The sequence below is a fragment of the Telopea speciosissima genome, chromosome 7 (genome assembly GCF_018873765.1).
Source record: "Telopea speciosissima isolate NSW1024214 ecotype Mountain lineage chromosome 7, Tspe_v1, whole genome shotgun sequence".
Classification (NCBI taxonomy): Eukaryota; Viridiplantae; Streptophyta; class Magnoliopsida; order Proteales; family Proteaceae; genus Telopea; species Telopea speciosissima.
The window spans coordinates 23,538,085-23,557,736 of NC_057922.1; the positions used below are offsets into that span (position 1 = coordinate 23,538,085).

A 19,652-nucleotide genomic window follows, 5' to 3' on the forward strand; every position below is an offset into this window, starting at 1 on the left:
GATTGGGTTTTGGGCTTTTATACAGAGGAGAATAGGCCTTTTGGAACCATTCCATCTTGGCTTGAAGACTTCAAGCATAAGAGGAGCCAAAGAAGATTGGAAAAGGAGAAGAGAAGTGCTAAGAAGAATCACGGCTGAAGAGAGGGGTGAGGACGTCGGCTTTGTTGGAGGTAGGCTCCCTATCCTAATCTTTGTTATTGTCTGAAAAGAAACTCAGATTCGGGTAGACTAAGGTTCTTGTCTTAGTTTTGCTTGGGTTTGGTGTTTATAGGCTAAGGGTTTTAATGGGTTAGAGCTATATACAAATCTGCCTAAAACTGTGCGTTATGGTGTCTTTAAAATCTGATTTGGCTTCATTCCTATGAAATCATTTAATATTGCTTTTATACCTTGTCTTGGCTTCATCTCATGTATTTTAAAATTTCTGTTTTGAAGTCTACTATGCTGTTTTTTTTATATGCCCTGTTCTGGCTTCACCTCATGTTACCATTTAATAAGCTGTTACGCTGTTCTTTTTTAAAAAAAAAATACTGTTTTAGTTCCATATACTGTTATGATGTTTTAAAAATACTGTTTTAGTTCCATATATTGTTATGATGTTTTAAAAATACTGTTTCAGTTCCATATACTGTTATGATGTTTTAAAAATACTGTTTTAGTTCCATATACTGTTATGATGTTTTAAAAATTTTGTTTCAGTTCCATATACTGTTATGATGTTTCAAAAATACTGTTTTAGTTCCATGTACTGTTATGATGTTTTAAAGTACTATTTTAGTTCCTTAAACTGTTATGGTGTTTTAAAATACTGGTTGGGTTCATATACTGCTATGGTGTTTTTTTAAAAATACTGGTTTAGTCCATATACTGCTATGGTGTTTTTAAAATACTGGTTTAGTCCATATATTGTTATGGTGTTTTTAAAATATTGTTTTAATTTAATATACTGTTATGGGGTTTTAAAATCCTGTTTTGATTTTATGTCATGCAACTATTTAATACCCTAATATGGGGTTTTAAACTCTGTTTTGGAGTCTAGTCTTATGTGATTATTTTAATGATACTCTTTATTGCTTTACTCCATTATGTTTGAGAATACTTTTGAGCCGCAAGTGGGGCTAGTTTACTAGTCCTTGGGGGTAGCTGCCCAAAAAGATGGATTATGGTCCTATCGTTAGAGTCCCTTTTGTTGCTTCTCACTAGAAACCCCGTACGACGGTATGGGAGGTGAAAACCCTTTGCCCTTGAATCTGATTTGTTTTGTAAGTCCTATACCACCTTATGACGGGTAAGGAATGGGAATAGGGCGGCATTAGTATCCGTGCAGTATTAGTAAAGTAGTCTAGTGGGCTATACTTGTACCACTAGTTATTTTGGTGATTTTTGCCCGTTTCTATAAGTATATAAGAAAATTTCTCATGTAACCAGCTTTGCTTTGAATGAGATGTTATATTTTGTCATGGGATACTTTCAATGGCTATTTGCCCCTTTGATGGGTAGGCTATACGAAATTTAGTATAGTTGTCATTTCGAATTTGATTTAGATTTTGGAATGTAATTCATGAGTATTGTATTTTGAAAATTTATGGATGTAAAAATTTACACTTGCATACATTACGTTTTGTTATTCGGCTAGTCCTTGCACCACTGATATCTTGTCTTCTCAAGCATTTCATTTTCTTATTAAGGTAGCCTATTGAGTTTCCAAAACTCAGGCAAAATGTGATGTTTTGCAGATGAGGACTTTAGTCAAGCTTGAGATGAGGACGAAGATATAGCTAGAGAATTTTGGGGAAGAGTGGTTTTGAGCGCGAGTGATTTGAAAGAGCTTGCCCAAGAGAAATATTTGGGTTTATCTTCAGAGTAGTATTTTATGTTCTTTGAGTTGGATAGTCCATGTTGAACTTTAACTCTATTTCAGTTTATTTGGTTTGGAACATTAATTATGTTTCTCCTTTGGAAGACTCGGATATTTATTTCGGTTTTAAATTTAATGACTGTCAAGATGAGATTTTATCTTAGGTGTTCATTGTGTTGCCTTGAGAATTAGCAGGCATAGTACTAAAACTCGCGAAATTTCGGTCGAGATATCGAATATTTCGAGTATCTCGACCTGTCCGAAACGAAACGCAAGTCCGATATGAAAAAATGCAATATTTCGAATATTTAGGAAATTTCGATTCGGAAATTTTGGTAATCTCGTTTCGGAAATCTCGGACATTTTTTGGCATTTTACACCCATAGAAAAATACCATATTTCGACCGAGATTTCGACGAAATTTCGGTCAGACCGAAACACCGAAACGAAACGAGATTTAGTACCATGTTAGCAGGTTGATTGAGTTAACGACTCGAAATCCGACCGTTCGGGTTTTGGGGCGTTACACTATAGATCCATTAGTCATAAGGACATCTTACAGATCCACAGATTAGCACCAAACCCATTCTTGACAACATTATTAATGGAAAAAAAAAAAGAAAAGACTAAGAAAGATGAAAAAAGTATATTAAGGAATAAACATTTTATCCAATCTGCCACGATGTGCATGAACATACCACTTGACAGGGGAAGAAATAAATGAGGGAATTACACTATCTTGTCAACTTTCTACAGGCTACACACCCGAATAGAAATTAACAGTTGTTTGGGGAACTTACCTTGTTTGATATATAATCCAGAAGAGCTCGAATAAGCCATGGCAATGACCTAGGTCCTAATAGTCTGACAATGGAGAACATATGAGGTATTCCAAAGAATCCACTGTGCAATCGTGCAAAACTCTGATGAGCCATATTTAGATCCTACAATAACAGGATATTCTAACATAAGGAATCATAAATAAACTAATCACAGAGAATTAGCAAACTTCTAACGATCTAATGGTACAGAGTCGGTCAACAGAAATTCTTAGCGGCCCAGTATGGTATAAATCAATTTCAAAGATCAACATATCAATTTTTTGCAATTCATACAAAAAAAAAAAAACCAATTATTTGCTAAAAGCAGAATCATCTAAATATCAAAGATTTCTAAACCAAGATAAAATTATGTGTGTGCATATGCACATGCCAATACATGAAAATGAACAGTGCAACCTGTTTAATGACAAAATTAATTTATTTTGGTTAATCTTGGTGTCATGGGGGTTTGTGCTTTGAGTTATTCAAAAAAATAATTTTGGGACCTTGAGTTACCTCTTTTTTTTTTCTTCTTGTTGGAAGTGGTAACTGAGAAACTTCCCTCATTTTTCCTTCTCAAAGAAACCCATCATTCTGTTGTTGCAGATCACACCCCCACCCCCACCTCCCTAAAAAAAAAGAGAGGTTCAGATGAGCGAGATTAGAAACCTAAGCCTTTGGAGGTTGCACATTTGCTGGGGCATAGGCATTTTGAGGATACAGAAACCTAGGCCTCTGGAGGAGGTGGGGAACTAGGGATCAAGATGGTTCGAACACAAGGGAAGGAGAGTAGAGGCAAACCCAATACTTTTTTATCTCCTTTCCGCCCTTTTTCTAAAAGGGAGAGGCTACAGAAGGAAAAGAAAGATTTGTTTGGAATGTGGTGTTAATGTTTATGGGAACGTTGGTTCCAGGATTTCTATTTTTTAAGAGTGAAAAAGAACAACTTGCTGCCTGGATTTTCTCTTTGTAGTCTACCATGAAAACTAGCTCTTCTTGCTTCCCATTTCTTCCAAGTTTTTGAGCTGCTCTGAAAAGTTGTATTATTTTCCTTTTCTTTGTTACAAAATAGTAGCAGAAGCAGTAGTAGTACCCATGTTGACATATGAAATAGGTGCAGGTGCAGGATATGAATTGGATCCTCCTCACTTGGATCGGACATCTCTGTCTTGTGAGAAAAAAATGAAAGCAATAACTTTGTTTCAGCAGAAGCAGTAGCAGCAGCAAGTTCTTCCAAAAAACAAAAATGAAAAAGGTGGGCAGCCCAGCAGCAGCAGCGGAGGAGGAGATGAAAGACAGAAAAAGGGGGGCAGAAGCACTGTGCTCATTTCCATCCCTGTTGCTTCTCTGTTTTCTTCATCAGGCACAAACTTGAAGACCAGAGTCAGCCCTAAATTGGGGCTTATCACTTCACTCTTCTCTTCAAGCTTAAAAGAATAAAAAATTTCGTATTTTGCATTTAATCCCTTAGGGGCTTCTGGTTTCCAATTAACCCCTACGCTAGAATCTGCATCGAGCTCAACGCAAGCGATCCTCCTCAAGATTTTGTCACGATCATGGAAGAAGGCCATTCCTCCTCTCAAAGGATCATCTATGAATGGCTCCCTCAACACTGCTCCCATTGCAAGCTGTTTGGTCATTCCTCGAAGCTTGGCTGCCCTGCTCCTGGTGGCTCTACGGCTGCTTCGAACCCTGCTTTTGAGGACTCTCCTTTGGACGAAGATTCTGCTCTAGGTGGATCTTCTGGAGGAAGGACTTCGATGGATGATTCTTCTTTGGTTCTCGTATCAGCCGCGGCAGCTGCTCCTGCCGTTCAACAGCTTGAGACGATTCCCTCGTCTGACAATCTCAGGGCACTCCACCCAAAAGCCCCTCCTCCCCCCTCTCGTGGCCGGAGAAGGAAAAGACGCCGCCATCGGAATCCTCCTCCTGCCAGTGGCGAGCTGCCCGATGATCACCTACCTTGCAGTGCTCCAGATCCTGGCCGCAACAGATTTGCCGTGCTCCAGTATCTCGAGCACGACGCTGATGGCAACCTTGCTTTCTCGACTGCTCCTCCTGAGCCCTGGAAGTACCCTGATGCCGAGCTGCAGCCTCTTCCTACAGTTATGCCTACTGCATCCCCTACCCCTTCAGAGCTACCTGCCGCTTCCCCTTCGCCCTCAAAGCCCACCACTACCACTTTTGCTCACCTTAGGCACATCCCCCCCACTGCTAACAACCCTTGTCGTGCCATTTTAAGCTTTCGTCCCACCCTGCCCTCGCTTTTAACGAAGTCTCCCCTAGTCAACCATTCCCCCAATGTAAACCCCCTTTCCACGTGTCCACCTACCCCCAAGCTTATCCAACCCCATGTTCTACCCCTTTCTCTTGAAAACCCCTCTCAAACCGACCCGACCCGAAACCCCCTTACTACTTTTCTAACCTTTACCCAAACCGGGTCCAGAGATAGCCTTGTTCCTTTTTTGAACCACTCGGTTCAACCCTCTATCCCCTTGCTTTCTCCTCCTCATTCTTTCCCTCTTGTCAGCTTTCCCCCCTTGAGAGAGTATCGTTTTCGGGCCCGTAGTGTCCCCCCGGGCTCCCGAGTTAGTCCCACCACGGGTTGGCTGCCTCCACCCCCACCTTGCTTATGATCCCTTGGACCATTTGGAATGTCCGTGGCCTCAATGCCCCGGCCAAACAAGCTGAAATCCGTTCCCGCTTCAAATCTTCCAAATCCCCCCTTTGCTGCCTTCTTGAAACCAAGGTGCTTGAGTCCAATTCTTCTCGCATCGCCACTTTCCTTGCCCCCTCTTGGTCCCTCCTCACTATCTACAATCATTCTCCCAATGGCCGCATTTGGGTTCTTTGGGATCCCTCCAATTCCATCTTTCGGTCATCTCCTCCTCCCCCCAATTCCTTCACCTTCGCATCTCCGACCATCTCCATAACCATCTCCACTTCTTCACCGTGGTCTATGCCTTTAACCGTCACCCGGATAGGCTCCCCTTATGGGACGACATCCGTTCCCTTTCTTCGAATTAGCTCCTCTCCTTGGGGCATGGGGGGCAACTTTAATGTCGTCAGATTTAGTCATGAAAAGTTGGGTGGCTCCCCTATTGACCACCATGCCGTTGACTCTTTCAACTCCTGTCTTGAGGACTCTGGGCTTAACGACCTCAGATGGTCGGGTGCTGACTTCTCTTGGCACAATAGGCGTTCTGGTCCCAACAGAGTTGCCTGCAAGCTTAACAGAGTTCTCGTCAATGAACCCTGGCTCTCATCCCTTCCCTCCTCCTATGCCTCCTTCGACCTTCTAGGCCTTTCTGATCACTCCCCCATCTCCCTCTTTTTCCTCCCCTTCCTATCCTTCGGCCCTAAGCCCTTCAAGTTTTTTGACATGTGGATTTCTCACCCTGGTTTTCTCCCTGTTGTTCAAGCCGCTTGGGACATTCCTGTCCATTCCTTCTCCTCCCCCCTTCTTGCCTTCTCTCTGAGACTCAAAAATGTCAAAGTGGCCCTCAAATCCTGGAACTCCTCCTCCTTTGGTAACATTTCCTCTCGTGTCTCCTCCTGTCGTGACACCCTCTCCTCCATTCAACCCCGGCTTCAGTCCGACCCTTTCAATTCCACCCTCGCGGAGGAGGAGAACCTTGCTGCTTCTGAGTTGTCCTCTGCGCTTTCCCAAGAAGAAAGCTTCCTTAAACAAAAATCCCGCATCAAATGGCTAGAGTTTGGTGACTCGAACACCGCCTTCTTTCATCGCTCCCTTAAAGCCCGGTCCAACTCCAACTCGATACTCTCGCTTACCTCCTCTGATGGCTCTACCCTCTCCTTGGTGGAGGCCATCAAATCTGAAGCCGTGGCCTATTTCAAAGGTATCTTCAACCCCCCTCCCCCCATCCCTCCTACCCAACCTACCATCCCTGAGGACCTCCTAAACAAATTCATCCCTCCCCACCTCCTCACTTCCCTTAGCTCCATCCCCTCAGATTCTGAGATTGTCTCCGCTGTTCGCTTCCATAAGGTTAGCAAAGCCCCCGGCTCTGATGGTTTCAGCATGAGTTTCTTCTCCGCTTGCTGGGACATCATTGGAGACGACCTAACCAAAGCCATCAAGAGCTTCTTCTTCAATCCCAATCAGATCCATAGCATCAACCAAACCTTTCTTTGCCTCATGCCCAAGTCTCCTGGAGCCTCTTCCATGACCGATTTCAGGCCCATCTCCCTTTGTAACCTCCTCTATAAGTTCATTGCTAAAGTTCTTGCCAACCGTCTCCATCTTGTCATCGACTCCCTTGTTAGCCCCAATCAATCTGCCTTCATTTCTAGGCGAAGCATTGCGGATAATATCATCCGTTGCCAGGAAATTGTCCGAGGTTTCGACCGCAAATCCCACCCCCCATCCGCCCTCCTGAAAATCGACATTCACAAGGCTTTCGACTCCATCAGCTGGGACTTTATCTCCAAAGTTCTTCTCAAAATGTCCTTCCCTCCCATCTTTGTTAACTGGATTCATTCTTGTATTTCCACTCCCCGCTTCTCTGTTCTCCTGAATGGCAGCCCCGCTGGGTACTTTCCGTCCTCTGTTGGTATTTGTCAAGGTTGCCCCTTGTCCCCCTTCCTCTTCTTCTTATCCTTGGAGATGCTCTCTCGAAGCATACAATCCAAAACCGACCTCCACCTCATCTCCCCCATCCCCAAGTGTAAGCCTACCAGCTTGTCCCATCTTGCCTTCGCCGACGACCTTATGATCTTCTCCAAGGCTGATACCCTCTCCATTGAGTCCATCATGTCTTCCCTTCACCTTTTCCAGGACCTCTCTGGCCTCCGTATCAACCTTCTCAAGTCCCAAATTTTCATTGCTGGGGTTCCTGATACCACCAAAGCCTCCCTCTCCTCTCTCACCGGTTTTACCCTTGGCAGCCTTCCCGTCCGATACCTTGGCCGTCCCCTTATCCCTGCTAGGCTCTCAGCCCATCACTGCTCCCCCATTTTAGACCTCCTCCGCAAAAGGCTTCAGCTTTGGAAAACCAAACTCCTTTCCTATGCAGGGCGGCTCGAGCTCATCAGGTTGGTTCTCCAATCTTGTTACATCTACTGGAGTGGTGTTTTTGGCCTTCCCAAGGCTACCATCAAAGCAGCGGAATCTATTATGTGTACTTTCCTCTGGAAATGTGCGGACTCAGGCAGATTTCTTCACCCCAAGAGCTGGTCTTCCTTTTGCCTTCCCAAATCTGAGGGAGGGCTTGGGATTCGAAGGATAAAGGATGTCAACCTTGCTGGTTCGATCAAGCTTATCTGGAAGCTCCTCTCCAACAAAACCAGCATTTGGTCTTCTTGGGTGTATGCTGGCCCTCTCCGTAGGGACTCTATTTGGACGGTTAGCCCAACCTCAGACACCTCCTGGGTGTGGCGCAGGATTCTCCAAGTGAGGCATATCGCCAGAGAGGCCATTTCTTGCAGGATCGACGATGGTTTGTCTACCTCTCTTTGGCTGGACAAGTGGCACCCATCTGGTGTTCTCTCTTCCCTTGTCAGCCCCCGTGACATTTACTCCTCTGGATTGGACAGATCTTCCCCAGTTGCCGCCATCATCACCAGAGGTTCTTGGTCCCCTCCCCCCCTCCCCTGGCTGATCTTTGGAGCTCCCTCCCCCCTATCCCCCCCGGCCACCGAGGTAGAGGTGACACTTTATTATGGCTCCCTACTCCCTCGGGCAGCTTCAGCTCCCACTCCGGTTGGGATATGGTTAGAGGGACCCCTTGTCCTTGGTACAGAGTAGTTTGGTTTAAAGGGCACATCCCTCGGCACAGTCTCACCACCTGGCGCGCCCTAGTGAACTGCCTCCCCACTCAGGCTTTCCTCATTCACCGCCATATGCAGGTCTCTCCTAGCTGTTGCCTCTGTTGGAATGGCATGGAAGATGCAGATCACCTGTTCTTCTCTTGCCCCTCTGCTTCTTTCATTTGGACCCGTGTTCTTCGGCAGTGCTGGCCTAACCGCCGCATCCCTCTTCCTCTCCACAGAGAATGGGTTTGGATTGATATGACGTTTGGAGGGAAGACTTTTATTTGTGATTCGATCGGCAAGCTTGCCTTTTGTGCAACTATCTCTCACATTTGGATGGAACGCAACCTTAGAAGATGGACGTCCAACTCCCGCTCTTTCGACAAGATTTGGAATGCCATCTTTTTTTATGTTTCTTCTAAAGCTAGTTCCCTCCCCCTCTCTAGTGTTTTGGACACCCCAAGGAACAGGCTCATTGTTGTCTCCTGGGGCCTTCCCCTCTCCATTTTGCGCCCTAGCTAGCCTTTAGCTGCGGCTTTTTGCCCTCGGGCGTGTACATTTCGGCTCCTTTCTTCATAATTTAAATTTTTATTCATCCAAAAAAAAAAATTTAAGAAATTTGTCAACTCCCTCCATCGTTTCCATGTTCTACACTCTTTATAAATTAGGTTTTAAAATTTATATCCCATATACTATTTTTATAACTATAATAGTATGAATTACAATACTTCATCCAAACAATAATTGTACTTTAGTACTATAATAATACAATGACACTTTGATAAGAAGAGATGAAAGTCATCGTACTAAGGAATCCAATATCTCTTTGTGACACATTTAGCATTGTCACTGCACTGAGACAAATTTTTGAGACATATTCCAGTAATCTAAATTTTAGGGATATGGAGAATCCTAGTCCTTGACACATGCCTGTACCAGACCCCCATATCTGAACCAATGTAACAGCCTACATTCTTGCTAACATAGATGGTGTGTTCATTCACTTCGTTCCAAAGTGGTTAATCCATTTCAGCTCCATAACTTCATCTAAAATCATCTTGGATAATCTCATACAATGGAATTTGGATAAACCAGAGCATAGCTTCAATTTCTGCATCCATCAAGTGAGATAACATTACCTCACCCATAGCATAGTTCAAAATCTCGTTCAGTTTCGGTCGAAATTTCGAATATTTCGATCGAGTCGAAACAAAATGCAACATCGAATTGAAAAAATGCAATATTCGGAAATTTCGGTCATCTCGTTTCGGAAATTTCGAAAATCTTGGTAATTTTGGTCTACAAAATGCACAGTTTCGTCGAAATTTGTCATTTCGTTTCGGTATTTCGGCATTTTACACCCACAAATGGCCAAGCAAAACTCATAGAACAAATACAATATTTTGACGACTCGGATATTTCGGTCTGGACGAAATGGCCTTCTGAAACAAGATTTAATACTATGACCCATAGAGAATTCAGGAGAGGATCTATACTTGTATAACTTAACCCGGGTTTCATCATATCTACCCACCTTTGGTTACCACCACAGTCAAGTAGCTTTCAGCCTTTAGATTTCCACCAGCTCTTCATGCTGGCCACATATGCTTCGGGAGCCCCTTTATGGCACTTCTAGAACTTTTTAGGAGGAATCATGATCTCCAATGCAAGATTAAAATTGGGGGCAGAACCTTCTAAGACTCTACATAACTCATCATGTTCATGATGATCTATTTCTCCCCACCATGAGTATAAAAGACCTCAGAAGCATCCATGCCAACCTTAACCCCAAGAGGGATTGTAATGGGGGGGGGGGGGGGGGAAGGAGAAAGGAGAAGCTTGGAAAAAATCAGAGAAAACCAGTTACACGTGTCAAACAAATAGAGAAAACCAATTACACGTCACTGAAAATAATCAAATAATGATGAAAAACTCAATACCCTACTTACTAAATTTTTAACTTGTGACAAAATTCATACACGCAAACCATAAAAGAGATGATGATTAGATGTAGTAGCATATCTGCATATGTGAACATGTACACCACCTACAATTTATTTTCTTACACAAATGGATGTTTATGATAGTGAGTTCTAAGATGTTCTCTTCCATGTCTTTCTCATCATTTGCTAAAACTTCAGAACACACTTTATAACATTTCCTAGAGTCTGTAAAACATTTTACACTGATAAAACACTTGAGTGCCTATGGTACTAGTTTTACAAATTATAATGAATCAATTCCTAGATATTATGAACCAAAAAGGTTAAAGTTTAAGATATGCAGCCAATATTTTAGCAATATTTGCGATTTCTAAAAACATCAGATTTGGACAACAAATTACTGTACTGATAGAAGTGTGTCGATATATTAGTGTTAACAGCCTTGGGAATTAATGCTTAGATGATCTGATCGATCACCCCAGCCTCTTATTTATAACAAAATCAAATTACAGCAAGAAATGAATTCCCCCCAATCCTATTCCTACTAGGAATTCCCACTATAACTAGGAATCCCAAATAGAAATCGTATAGGGGGGAAAAACAAGAATAAAACAATTAAAACATAAACAAAATAAAATAAGTAATAAAAGCCAACTAGGACTAGGTTACCCCTAGTGGGTAACGTAGCCAATCTCAACACTCCCCCTCAAGTTGGAGCAAAGATGTCGATCATGCCCAACTTGACTAGATTGGGATGAAACAGCTTCCCAGACAATCCCTTAGTGAAGATATCTGCAAGTTGATCAGTAGACGTCACAAAGGGAATGCAAATCAGCCCTGCCTCTAACTTCTGTTTAATGAAATGCCTATCCACCTCAACATGCTTGGTACGATCATGCTGTACTGGGTTGTGTGCTATGCTGATTGCAGCCTTGTTGTCACAGTACAACATCATAGGAAGACGAATAGGAGCACCCAGATCTTATAGCAGCCCTTTAAGCCAGAGTAACTCACAAATACCCTGTACCATAGCTCGAAACTCAGCTTTGGCACTAGAACGAGCAACAACATTTTGCTTCTTACTACGCCACGTGACAAGATTTCCACCTACAAAGGAGCAATACCCAGAAATAGACTTGCGATCTGAAGAACCAGCCCAATCAGCATCAGTGTATGCTTCTATCCGTAGATGACCATGCGTAGACAAAAGAATTCCTTTTCCAGGAGCTGACTTCAAATAGTGCAAGATACGAAGAACAGCCTCCATATGAGAAGAGTAGGGATCATGCATAAACTGGCTCACAGTACTCACGGCGACAGCAATGTCAGGACGAGTATGTGAAAGATAAATCAGCTTCCCTACAAGTCTTTGGTACCGGCCTTTATCAACAGGCTCACCCTCTTTCTCCTTGAGTCGAACAGTAGGGTCCATAGGAGTATCTGAAGGATGACAGCCTAGCAACCCGGTCTCAGCCAATAAGTCTAGGACACACTTCCTCTGGGAGAGAAAAATGCCTTTAGAAGATCTGGCTACTTCAATCCCAAGAAAGTATCGCAATTTCCCTAGATCCTTAATCTCAAATTCTTGTCCAAGGAAGGTCTTCAAACTTCTGATCTCATCACCATCATTGCAAGTAACCACTATATCATCAACGTAGACTATAAGAACAATGAGTTTTTCACCAACCCTCTTTATAAAGAGTGTGTGATCAACATTACTCTGCTTATAGCCTACAGAAATCATGGCCTTGTGGAACCGCCCAAACCATGCTCGAGGTGACTGCTTCAGCCCATAAAGTGCACACTTCAGTCTACATACTTTTCCTTGGTTTCTGTCACAAGAGAACCCTGGTGGAATGTCCATAGACACCTCCTCATCCAGTGTTCCATTTAGGAAGGCATTTTTTACATCTAGCTGCTACAAATCCCATCCAAGGTTGACTGCACAAGATAATAACACACGAACAGTATTTAACTTGGCAACCGGTGCAAAGGTTTCCTGGTAATCAATGCCGTATGTCTGAGTGAACCCCTTGGCCACGAGTCGTGCCTTATACCTATCCACAGTGCCATCCACCTTCTGTTTCACCACAAACACCCATTTACATCCAACAGTTTTCTTCCCAGGTGGAAGAACCACAAGCTCCCATGTGTTATTTTTTTTCAAGGCTTCCATTTCTTCCATCATAGCTGCCTTCCACTTTCCGTCTGATAAAGCTTCCTGCCAATTGTTAGGAATACGAACAGAAGAAAGAGAGGAAACAAAGGCACGGAAGGATGGAGCAAGGGAATCATAAGAAACGACATGAGATATGGGATGCTGAGTGCAAGTTCTGACACCTTTGCGAAGAGCAATAAGTAAATCAAGAACATTACTAGGTGGAGAGGCAGGTTCTGGATCCGGGTTCGGCAATTGGATGGGTACTGGAGCAACAGTTGATTGAACCTGCTTATGTTTCCTTGCATAGGTCTTCATATTACTGGCATCAATCCTCCTCTGAAATTCACTAATAGTCCTCTGGATAGGAGTCTGGACCGGGGTAGCTTGCTCCCCCTGAATAGAAATGGTCTCCCCCTGTATAGGAACCTCTTCCCCTGACTCAGGGGAAGTACTAGGGGAAGGCCGAACTGGTTCAGACTCATGGTAAACAGACTGAAGTGGAGGTGAAGAGTCAATAGTCAGCACATCTTCACTAACACTCTCCCCCTGAAGAGGTGGGGACACATAATATGGAACATTTTCATGAAAGATAACATCCATGTTGACAAAAGTCCGGCGGGATGGAGGGTAGTAACATTTGTACCCCTTTTGGGTAGCAGAGTATCCCAAGAAAATGCAGCGGAGGCTACGTGGGTCAAGTTTACCAGGGGACCTTGTATCCCTGGCATAACAAGCGCAGCCAAACACCTTAAGTGGGACTATAAAGGAAAAAGAGCCAAGTAATAGCTCAATAGGGGCTTTTGAAAGAAGAACCCGACTGGGCAGCCTATTAATTAAATAGGCCGCAGTAAGGACAGCATCCCCCCAATAAAGGGAAGGGACATTGCGAGCAAACAGAAGAGCCCTAGCCACCTCTAAGAGGTGGCTGTTTTTTCTCTCAGCCACACCATTTTGGGCTAGAGTGTCGACACAGCTGGTCTGATGGAGGATTCCATGTGCAGCAAGGTATTTTTGGAACTGACCTTCCATATACTCTTTCCCATTGTCACTCCTCAAAATTTGAAGAGGGGCATTAAATTGGATCTTAATCATTTGATGAAAGTGCTGAAAACATAAAAGGACTTCACTTTTTGTGTGCATAAGTTATACCCAAGTGAACCTAGAATAGCAGTCAATGAAAGTGACATACCACTGATGGCCAGTCAGGGAAGCTTTCTTACTAGGCCCCCACACATCAGTATGAACGATATGAAATAAGGAAGAGGATCTTTTATTAGAAATAGGATAAGTTGAACGTGTCTGTTTAGCCAAGACAAAAGGCTTACAAAAAAAGTCTTCCTTATTACAGTCTTTAACTAATGCTGGAAATAAATTTGATAAAGTACCTAAGGGGGGATGGCCTAGTCTAGAGTGCCATTTATGTAAGTCAGAGGAGAAAGATGCCGAAGGTAAAGTCTGAGTATGTTTAGGATCGCCATCAAGTAGGTACAATCCACCATGCACTTTACCCGATCCAATCGTCTTCCCCGAGTCCAGTTCCTGAAAGACACAGTGAGTGGGAAAAAAGGTCACTTTACAATTCAAGGATTTAGTGATACTGCTAATGGAAAGAAGGTTAGTTGTAAATTTGGGCATATGCAACACAGATGACAGTGTAGGGAAGGAGAACAACCAATGGATCCTTTTCCTGAGATGGAGGACAGGGACCCATCAGCAATTTTGACTTTGTCCTTACCAGAGGCAGGAGAATATGTATTAAAAAGGCTAGAAGAACTGTCATGTGATAAGTAGCTCCGAGTCAATGATCCATGGAGTGGATATGCGATGCACAATGACCAAGAAAAGAAATACACAGGCAAAGAAGGAACCTGAATTGGCAGCAGGCGTAGTAGAGGTAGTTGATGTGTTCAACATACGACACGTGAGCACGAAGTTCTTCCTAGGAGAAACCAATGTCGTGATGGGAGTTGGAGCTACACTTTCAATATGATTGGCTCTATTTTTAGACTTAGCACGACCACGTTTGGCCTCAAAATCAGATGGCTTCCCGTGTAATTTCCAGCACTGAGCCTTAGTGTGATATGGTTTGTGACAATGCTCACACTTAGGCTCTTTGGTAGTAGTAGTAGAAGCAGCAACACGTCGGAAGACGCAGAAGTGGGGCCAGCGATCTGTAAGGCTGATCGCTCAACTTTAGGAGTAATCATCATGGCAGCCCTTCGTGTTTCTTCATTGTGAACATAAGAAAAGGTCTCCTCTAGAGTGGGGAAAGGAACCCGTCCAAGAACTTGCACCCGAATAGGGTCATAGTCATCATTGAGGCCAGCCAGGAAATCATAGACACGGAATTGGTCTACATTGGTGTGGTAGGCAGTAATATCAATAGTAGTAGTAGGCTGAAACCGAGCATAGTGATTCAATTGCTGCCATAAACACTTGAGGGCAGCATAGTATTTGGTGACAGACATCTCCTTCTGAGTAGTGGTTTGGAGTGTCTTCCTGATTTCATACACCTGAGCACCATTACCTGAACGACCATAAGTGCCCTTGATAGCTGTCCATATTTGTGTAGCCGTGTCAAGGAGAAGATACTGACTAGAGAGGTCAGTGGTCATAGAGTTCAGAACAAAGGACATTACCATTGCATCATTGGCAGCCCATTTAGTACGAGCAGCACCTTCTTCAGTAGGCTGTTTGGTGGTGCCAGTAAGATGGCCAGTGAGTCCCCTACCAGCCACTGTCAGGGATAATGATCTGGCCCAAATTAAGTAGTTGGTACCATCAAGCTTAATGGCAGCAGCATAGGGAAGAAAATCAGACCTTGTTTGATCTCCTCCAGAAGTAGCAGTAGTCATCTCTGAGTCACCCATGATTCAGCCAGGCAGAAAAATCAGATCTGCCCTGTGGTAACAAAAACAAAAGCTGGAATATAGCAGCCAGCTGCCCTTAAACCAAAACCGAGAAGCAGGGTTTAAGAAAAAAACCCTAAGAAAGGTAATCGATCTGGTTTTAGGGGTCTTCAAGTGCTGAGAAAAAAATCTGCAGATATAAGGTCTTCAAAGGCTGAGAAAAATCTGCAGATATAAGGTCTTCAAAGGCTGAGACAAAATCTGCATTGATGGTACTGATTGTTGATGAAGTAGCTTCTGTGATAGCAGCTGTCCAATTGAAACTGCAGGAATGGATCCCAATAATCAAACCAGTGTCAAATTGATAGAGGAGACTGATCTGCAGGTGGGGAGAACTCCAAACAAAATCGCAGAGGAAGGTGCAGCAGCTATCGATCCAAAAAGCTTCTTAAAGCATCAAGGGATGAGGTGATTAATTAGGGCAGCATCTAAACAACAGATCACCTCATTAGATCTGCCCTAATTCAGAAGAAGAAACCAAAAAAAAATGAAGAAGATCGAGTGGAAGAAGGGGAGGGAAGATGGGATCGAATGAAAAAAAAAAAAACGGAGAAAACTGAGAAGGCGAGAACCAGAAATCGAGAAAGCTGTTCTTAGATCAGATCCTGCTCTGATACCATGTTAACAGCCTTGGGAATTAATGCTTAGATGATCTGATCGATCACCCCAGCCTCTTATTTATAACAAAATCAAATTACAGCAAGATATGAATTCCCCCCAATCCTATTCCTACAAGGAATTCCCACTATAACTAGGAATCCCAAATAGAAATCGTATAGGGGGAAAAAACAGGAATAAAACAATTAAAACACAAAATAAAATAAGTAATAAAAGCCAACTAGGACTAGGTTACCCCTAGTGGGTAACGTAGCCAATCTCAACAATTAGCTCAGTGAGTTCATTGATAAATGTTCTTGTTGAAACATAAGCAGAGAAACATAATGTACAGTAACTAGGAAAACCAACAAAATTAATTGATGAACTCTTGAACATTTAAAAATACAGAGAACTTCATACAAAAAGTGGTTCTTAATAGATGAACACTTACTTGAGAACCACAATAGAAGTTAGGTTTGGCATAGGGAACTGATGGCTTTTGAACTGGAACAAGCGATGCTTTAGATGATCTAACAAAACGTTGAGTAGTATTACAAAGGATATAATTGGGCAAGAAATCGTTCTGCATCTCTGCCCACACCTGGCAGTTGGAACAAATTGATCAGCTCACAGCTAGTTATAGAGGGTGAAAAGCCCACTAGATGTATGCTTATTCCTCCAATTAGGAACAGAAATTATCTTCCAGCAGTTTTTAATTGGTAAGAAAAATCAAAGATCACGTAAGATCAAATCATGTGCTGATAGTTACTAGGTGAAATAGTGAAAGTAATAAAAAAAAAATGAAATTATCTCAGCTACCAATATAAATTAACCTTGATAAAATTTTACAAGGAATGAAAATGCCAGTAAAATTGTTAGTAACTGCATGGCCAGACCAGTAGCAGCCTTTTAATGCCTAAAAACCCAGACCACAGCAAGCAATGAAATAGCTGATATAGGTCCTAAAAGAAGATTTAATTGTTCATGATTTGTATAAACAAAATGTCTAGTATTCCTTCCAGATTTTGAAAAACAAGTCAATGTTCACTCAACTTGAATAATTAACCACACGAGTCCATATCATCCTCCTACTCCTCACCAGACATGGCTGCAGTCATTCCTTGCAATTATGTACATGAATTTAATACTACTGAGTAATTGAAGGTCAATCAACCTTCATGCATATTTTTTTCTTTTTCTTTTTTTTTTGGTGGGGGGTGGGGGGAGAGAGGGAAAGAAGACTCAGCCATATCTTGATTTCTCTAAATTCACTCAAGTTATTGTTTATTGATTCAAATTTTGGATTATTTTACTAGTCTTTTGTATTTTGTATCATGTGACTCATGTCATGCACACGCAAGGTTAAAGATTTCATATTTCAATGGGATTTAGATCCCTGCCAAAACAGAAATATTTTGGTGAAATCACGGTGAATTTCGCATGTAAAGTTCGGTATTCATTTCATTTCGACCCTTGTCGTAACCAAAATATTTTACCAAAATTTATTTTTTCAACATTTCGGTCAAAATTTCGAACTATATGCACACATACCAGGATTTTTAAGGTAGATGTGCCAGAAACTTAGACACTTGAACACTTGATGCTAGTGACTTATTTTCTAATTTTGGTAATTTGGAAAAAAAATTATCTCAGTTTTGAATAGATCAAAATTGAGATCACATCCTCAGATGAAAACCAAATATCTCAGTTTTGAATACAAAGCTTGTCAAGAGGCACATGAAAATGAACGCATTGATATTCTCCTGCTTTCTTTCTTTCTCCCTTCCTTTTATCCACATCCCTTTATTTTCGCTTCACAACCTATAATTAGATTTATTTTTTCATGTAAAAAAATTTTCAGTTGAAGAAAGTTACAAACAACCACCATAACAGACCATTTTATACAAATGAAAATAATTTTTTTCCTAAACAACTTTGTATTACAAAGGGTTTTATTAAAATGAAAATAATTAATAATTTAGTATAAGCGACAATTCTCATTAACAGATTTTAGTATCTTCTTCAAGCAAAAATTGTTTCAATCCTTTGGATATAATGGATTACATATTGATGTTACTTTTGAGAGTAAATAAAAAGACAATTCCTTAACAAAAATAAATCAATACTAATAGCCTCAAAATAATTTTCAATGATCAATGCTAAAGAGAATGGCAAACCTGGGAAGCAAGTCGACTAGAAAAGGAAACAAGAGATATGTTCTCTTGCATCTCATTCAAAATGAGACTGAATGAGTCCATTGAAAGATCTCTCGAAAGCAATTCATGGGAATGTTTTAAGATATCAACGAGCTTCTCTAATTCCTGGAAAGACAACCACCACAAGCAATATTCATTCTCTACCCACCCACACACACGCACACACACGAGAGAGAGAGAGAGAGAGCTTGACAACTACTCACCACAATAGCACACAGATCCTGAGACTCAAAACGGTCAAACAGAAACTCAAGGTTCTCCCTGAATAATTTGTTCATCCGTTCAGCAATTAAGCTCCTTAAGTCAATGGTCCTTCCCAAGAGCTATATCATCAACAAACTTGGTAATTTGAGTACAAATATTTGACAATTTTCAAATACTAGGAGTGCAGTGCGGCAATCTGCTCACCTCAAAGTTAAGGCATAAGCAGTAAGCCAATGGGCCTAGCTTTGAAATACATAAAATATGACATTTATATAAATAAGAAAAAGAAAGAACAAGATGAAAAGAAATCCTTTTAAAAGGAAATTCATTTAAGATTTATGAGGCAAGTGACCCCAAGAATTCATGGTTCCTTAGACCTCACTTGAGGTGAGCTGTACATGCCTTTCGGAAAATAATTAATAAGATAGCATATGACATAGTCTATGGCTATTATTTGCCATTTGCAATTTGCGAGACGTATCTGGAATTGTTTCACTCATTTCACATCATTTATTCTGTCTCACCATGATTCAATCCGGCTTTGCAATAATATCTATTGTTCATGGTACCAAATATTTTTGGTGTATCAACATAAGTTCGGGAGTTGGGCCTCATTAACTGAACATAATTAGATATCTCATAGATGTGCTGCGCAAGGTTAATGTGAATGTGAACCCTAAAAAAACATCAATCGATTCTAAACTCATGCATTGGGTGCGTAGGATAGGCTCTGGAGGCGCAGATTAGGTTTTGGGATTCGTGCTTCTGTCATGGCGGTCCCCCCATCTAGGGAGGCCCGCCCCCCTGATCCTCCACCTCTCTCTGTTTCTGCTACGTGTGGGGCTGCTTCGTATGCCTCTGTGGTTACCAGATCAACAGCGCTGCCACCTGTCCATGTGGATATCAAGAAGCCTACATCGCATTTTGGAGTTCCTGCTATTTCTTCTCCAAAGAAGAACTTGACATTTCTGAGAGGGCGTTTGCAACCACGCTAGTGGCTAAGTGCAGTTACGGAAAGCCTGTGCTCTACCAAATCAGAGATCATCTTCAGAAAACCTTTTTCTTACATGGCGATGTGTTTGTCTCGGCTTTGGATCCAAGACATGTACTGCTTCGATTTTCTCTTCAGGCCGATTTCGTCAAGGTGTGGTAGAAGGCTCAAGTGCACATT

At 42.1% G+C, this 19,652-nt stretch overlaps 1 protein-coding gene across 1 annotated transcript in view; it reads right to left on the reverse strand.

The window, feature by feature from the left end:
- The window catches only part of LOC122667865 (protein PIR), a 120,972-nt gene that overhangs the window by 16,674 nt on the left and 84,646 nt on the right, over positions 1 to 19,652 (reverse strand). The window contains exons 17-20 of the mRNA XM_043864313.1: positions 18,481 to 18,600; positions 18,239 to 18,382; positions 16,513 to 16,662; positions 2,659 to 2,802 (exon numbers count right to left, since the gene is read on the reverse strand). Of these exons, the coding sequence (XP_043720248.1) occupies positions 2,659 to 2,802; positions 16,513 to 16,662; positions 18,239 to 18,382; positions 18,481 to 18,600 (558 nt within the window). The remainder of the gene's footprint in view (positions 1 to 2,658; positions 2,803 to 16,512; positions 16,663 to 18,238; positions 18,383 to 18,480; positions 18,601 to 19,652) is intronic.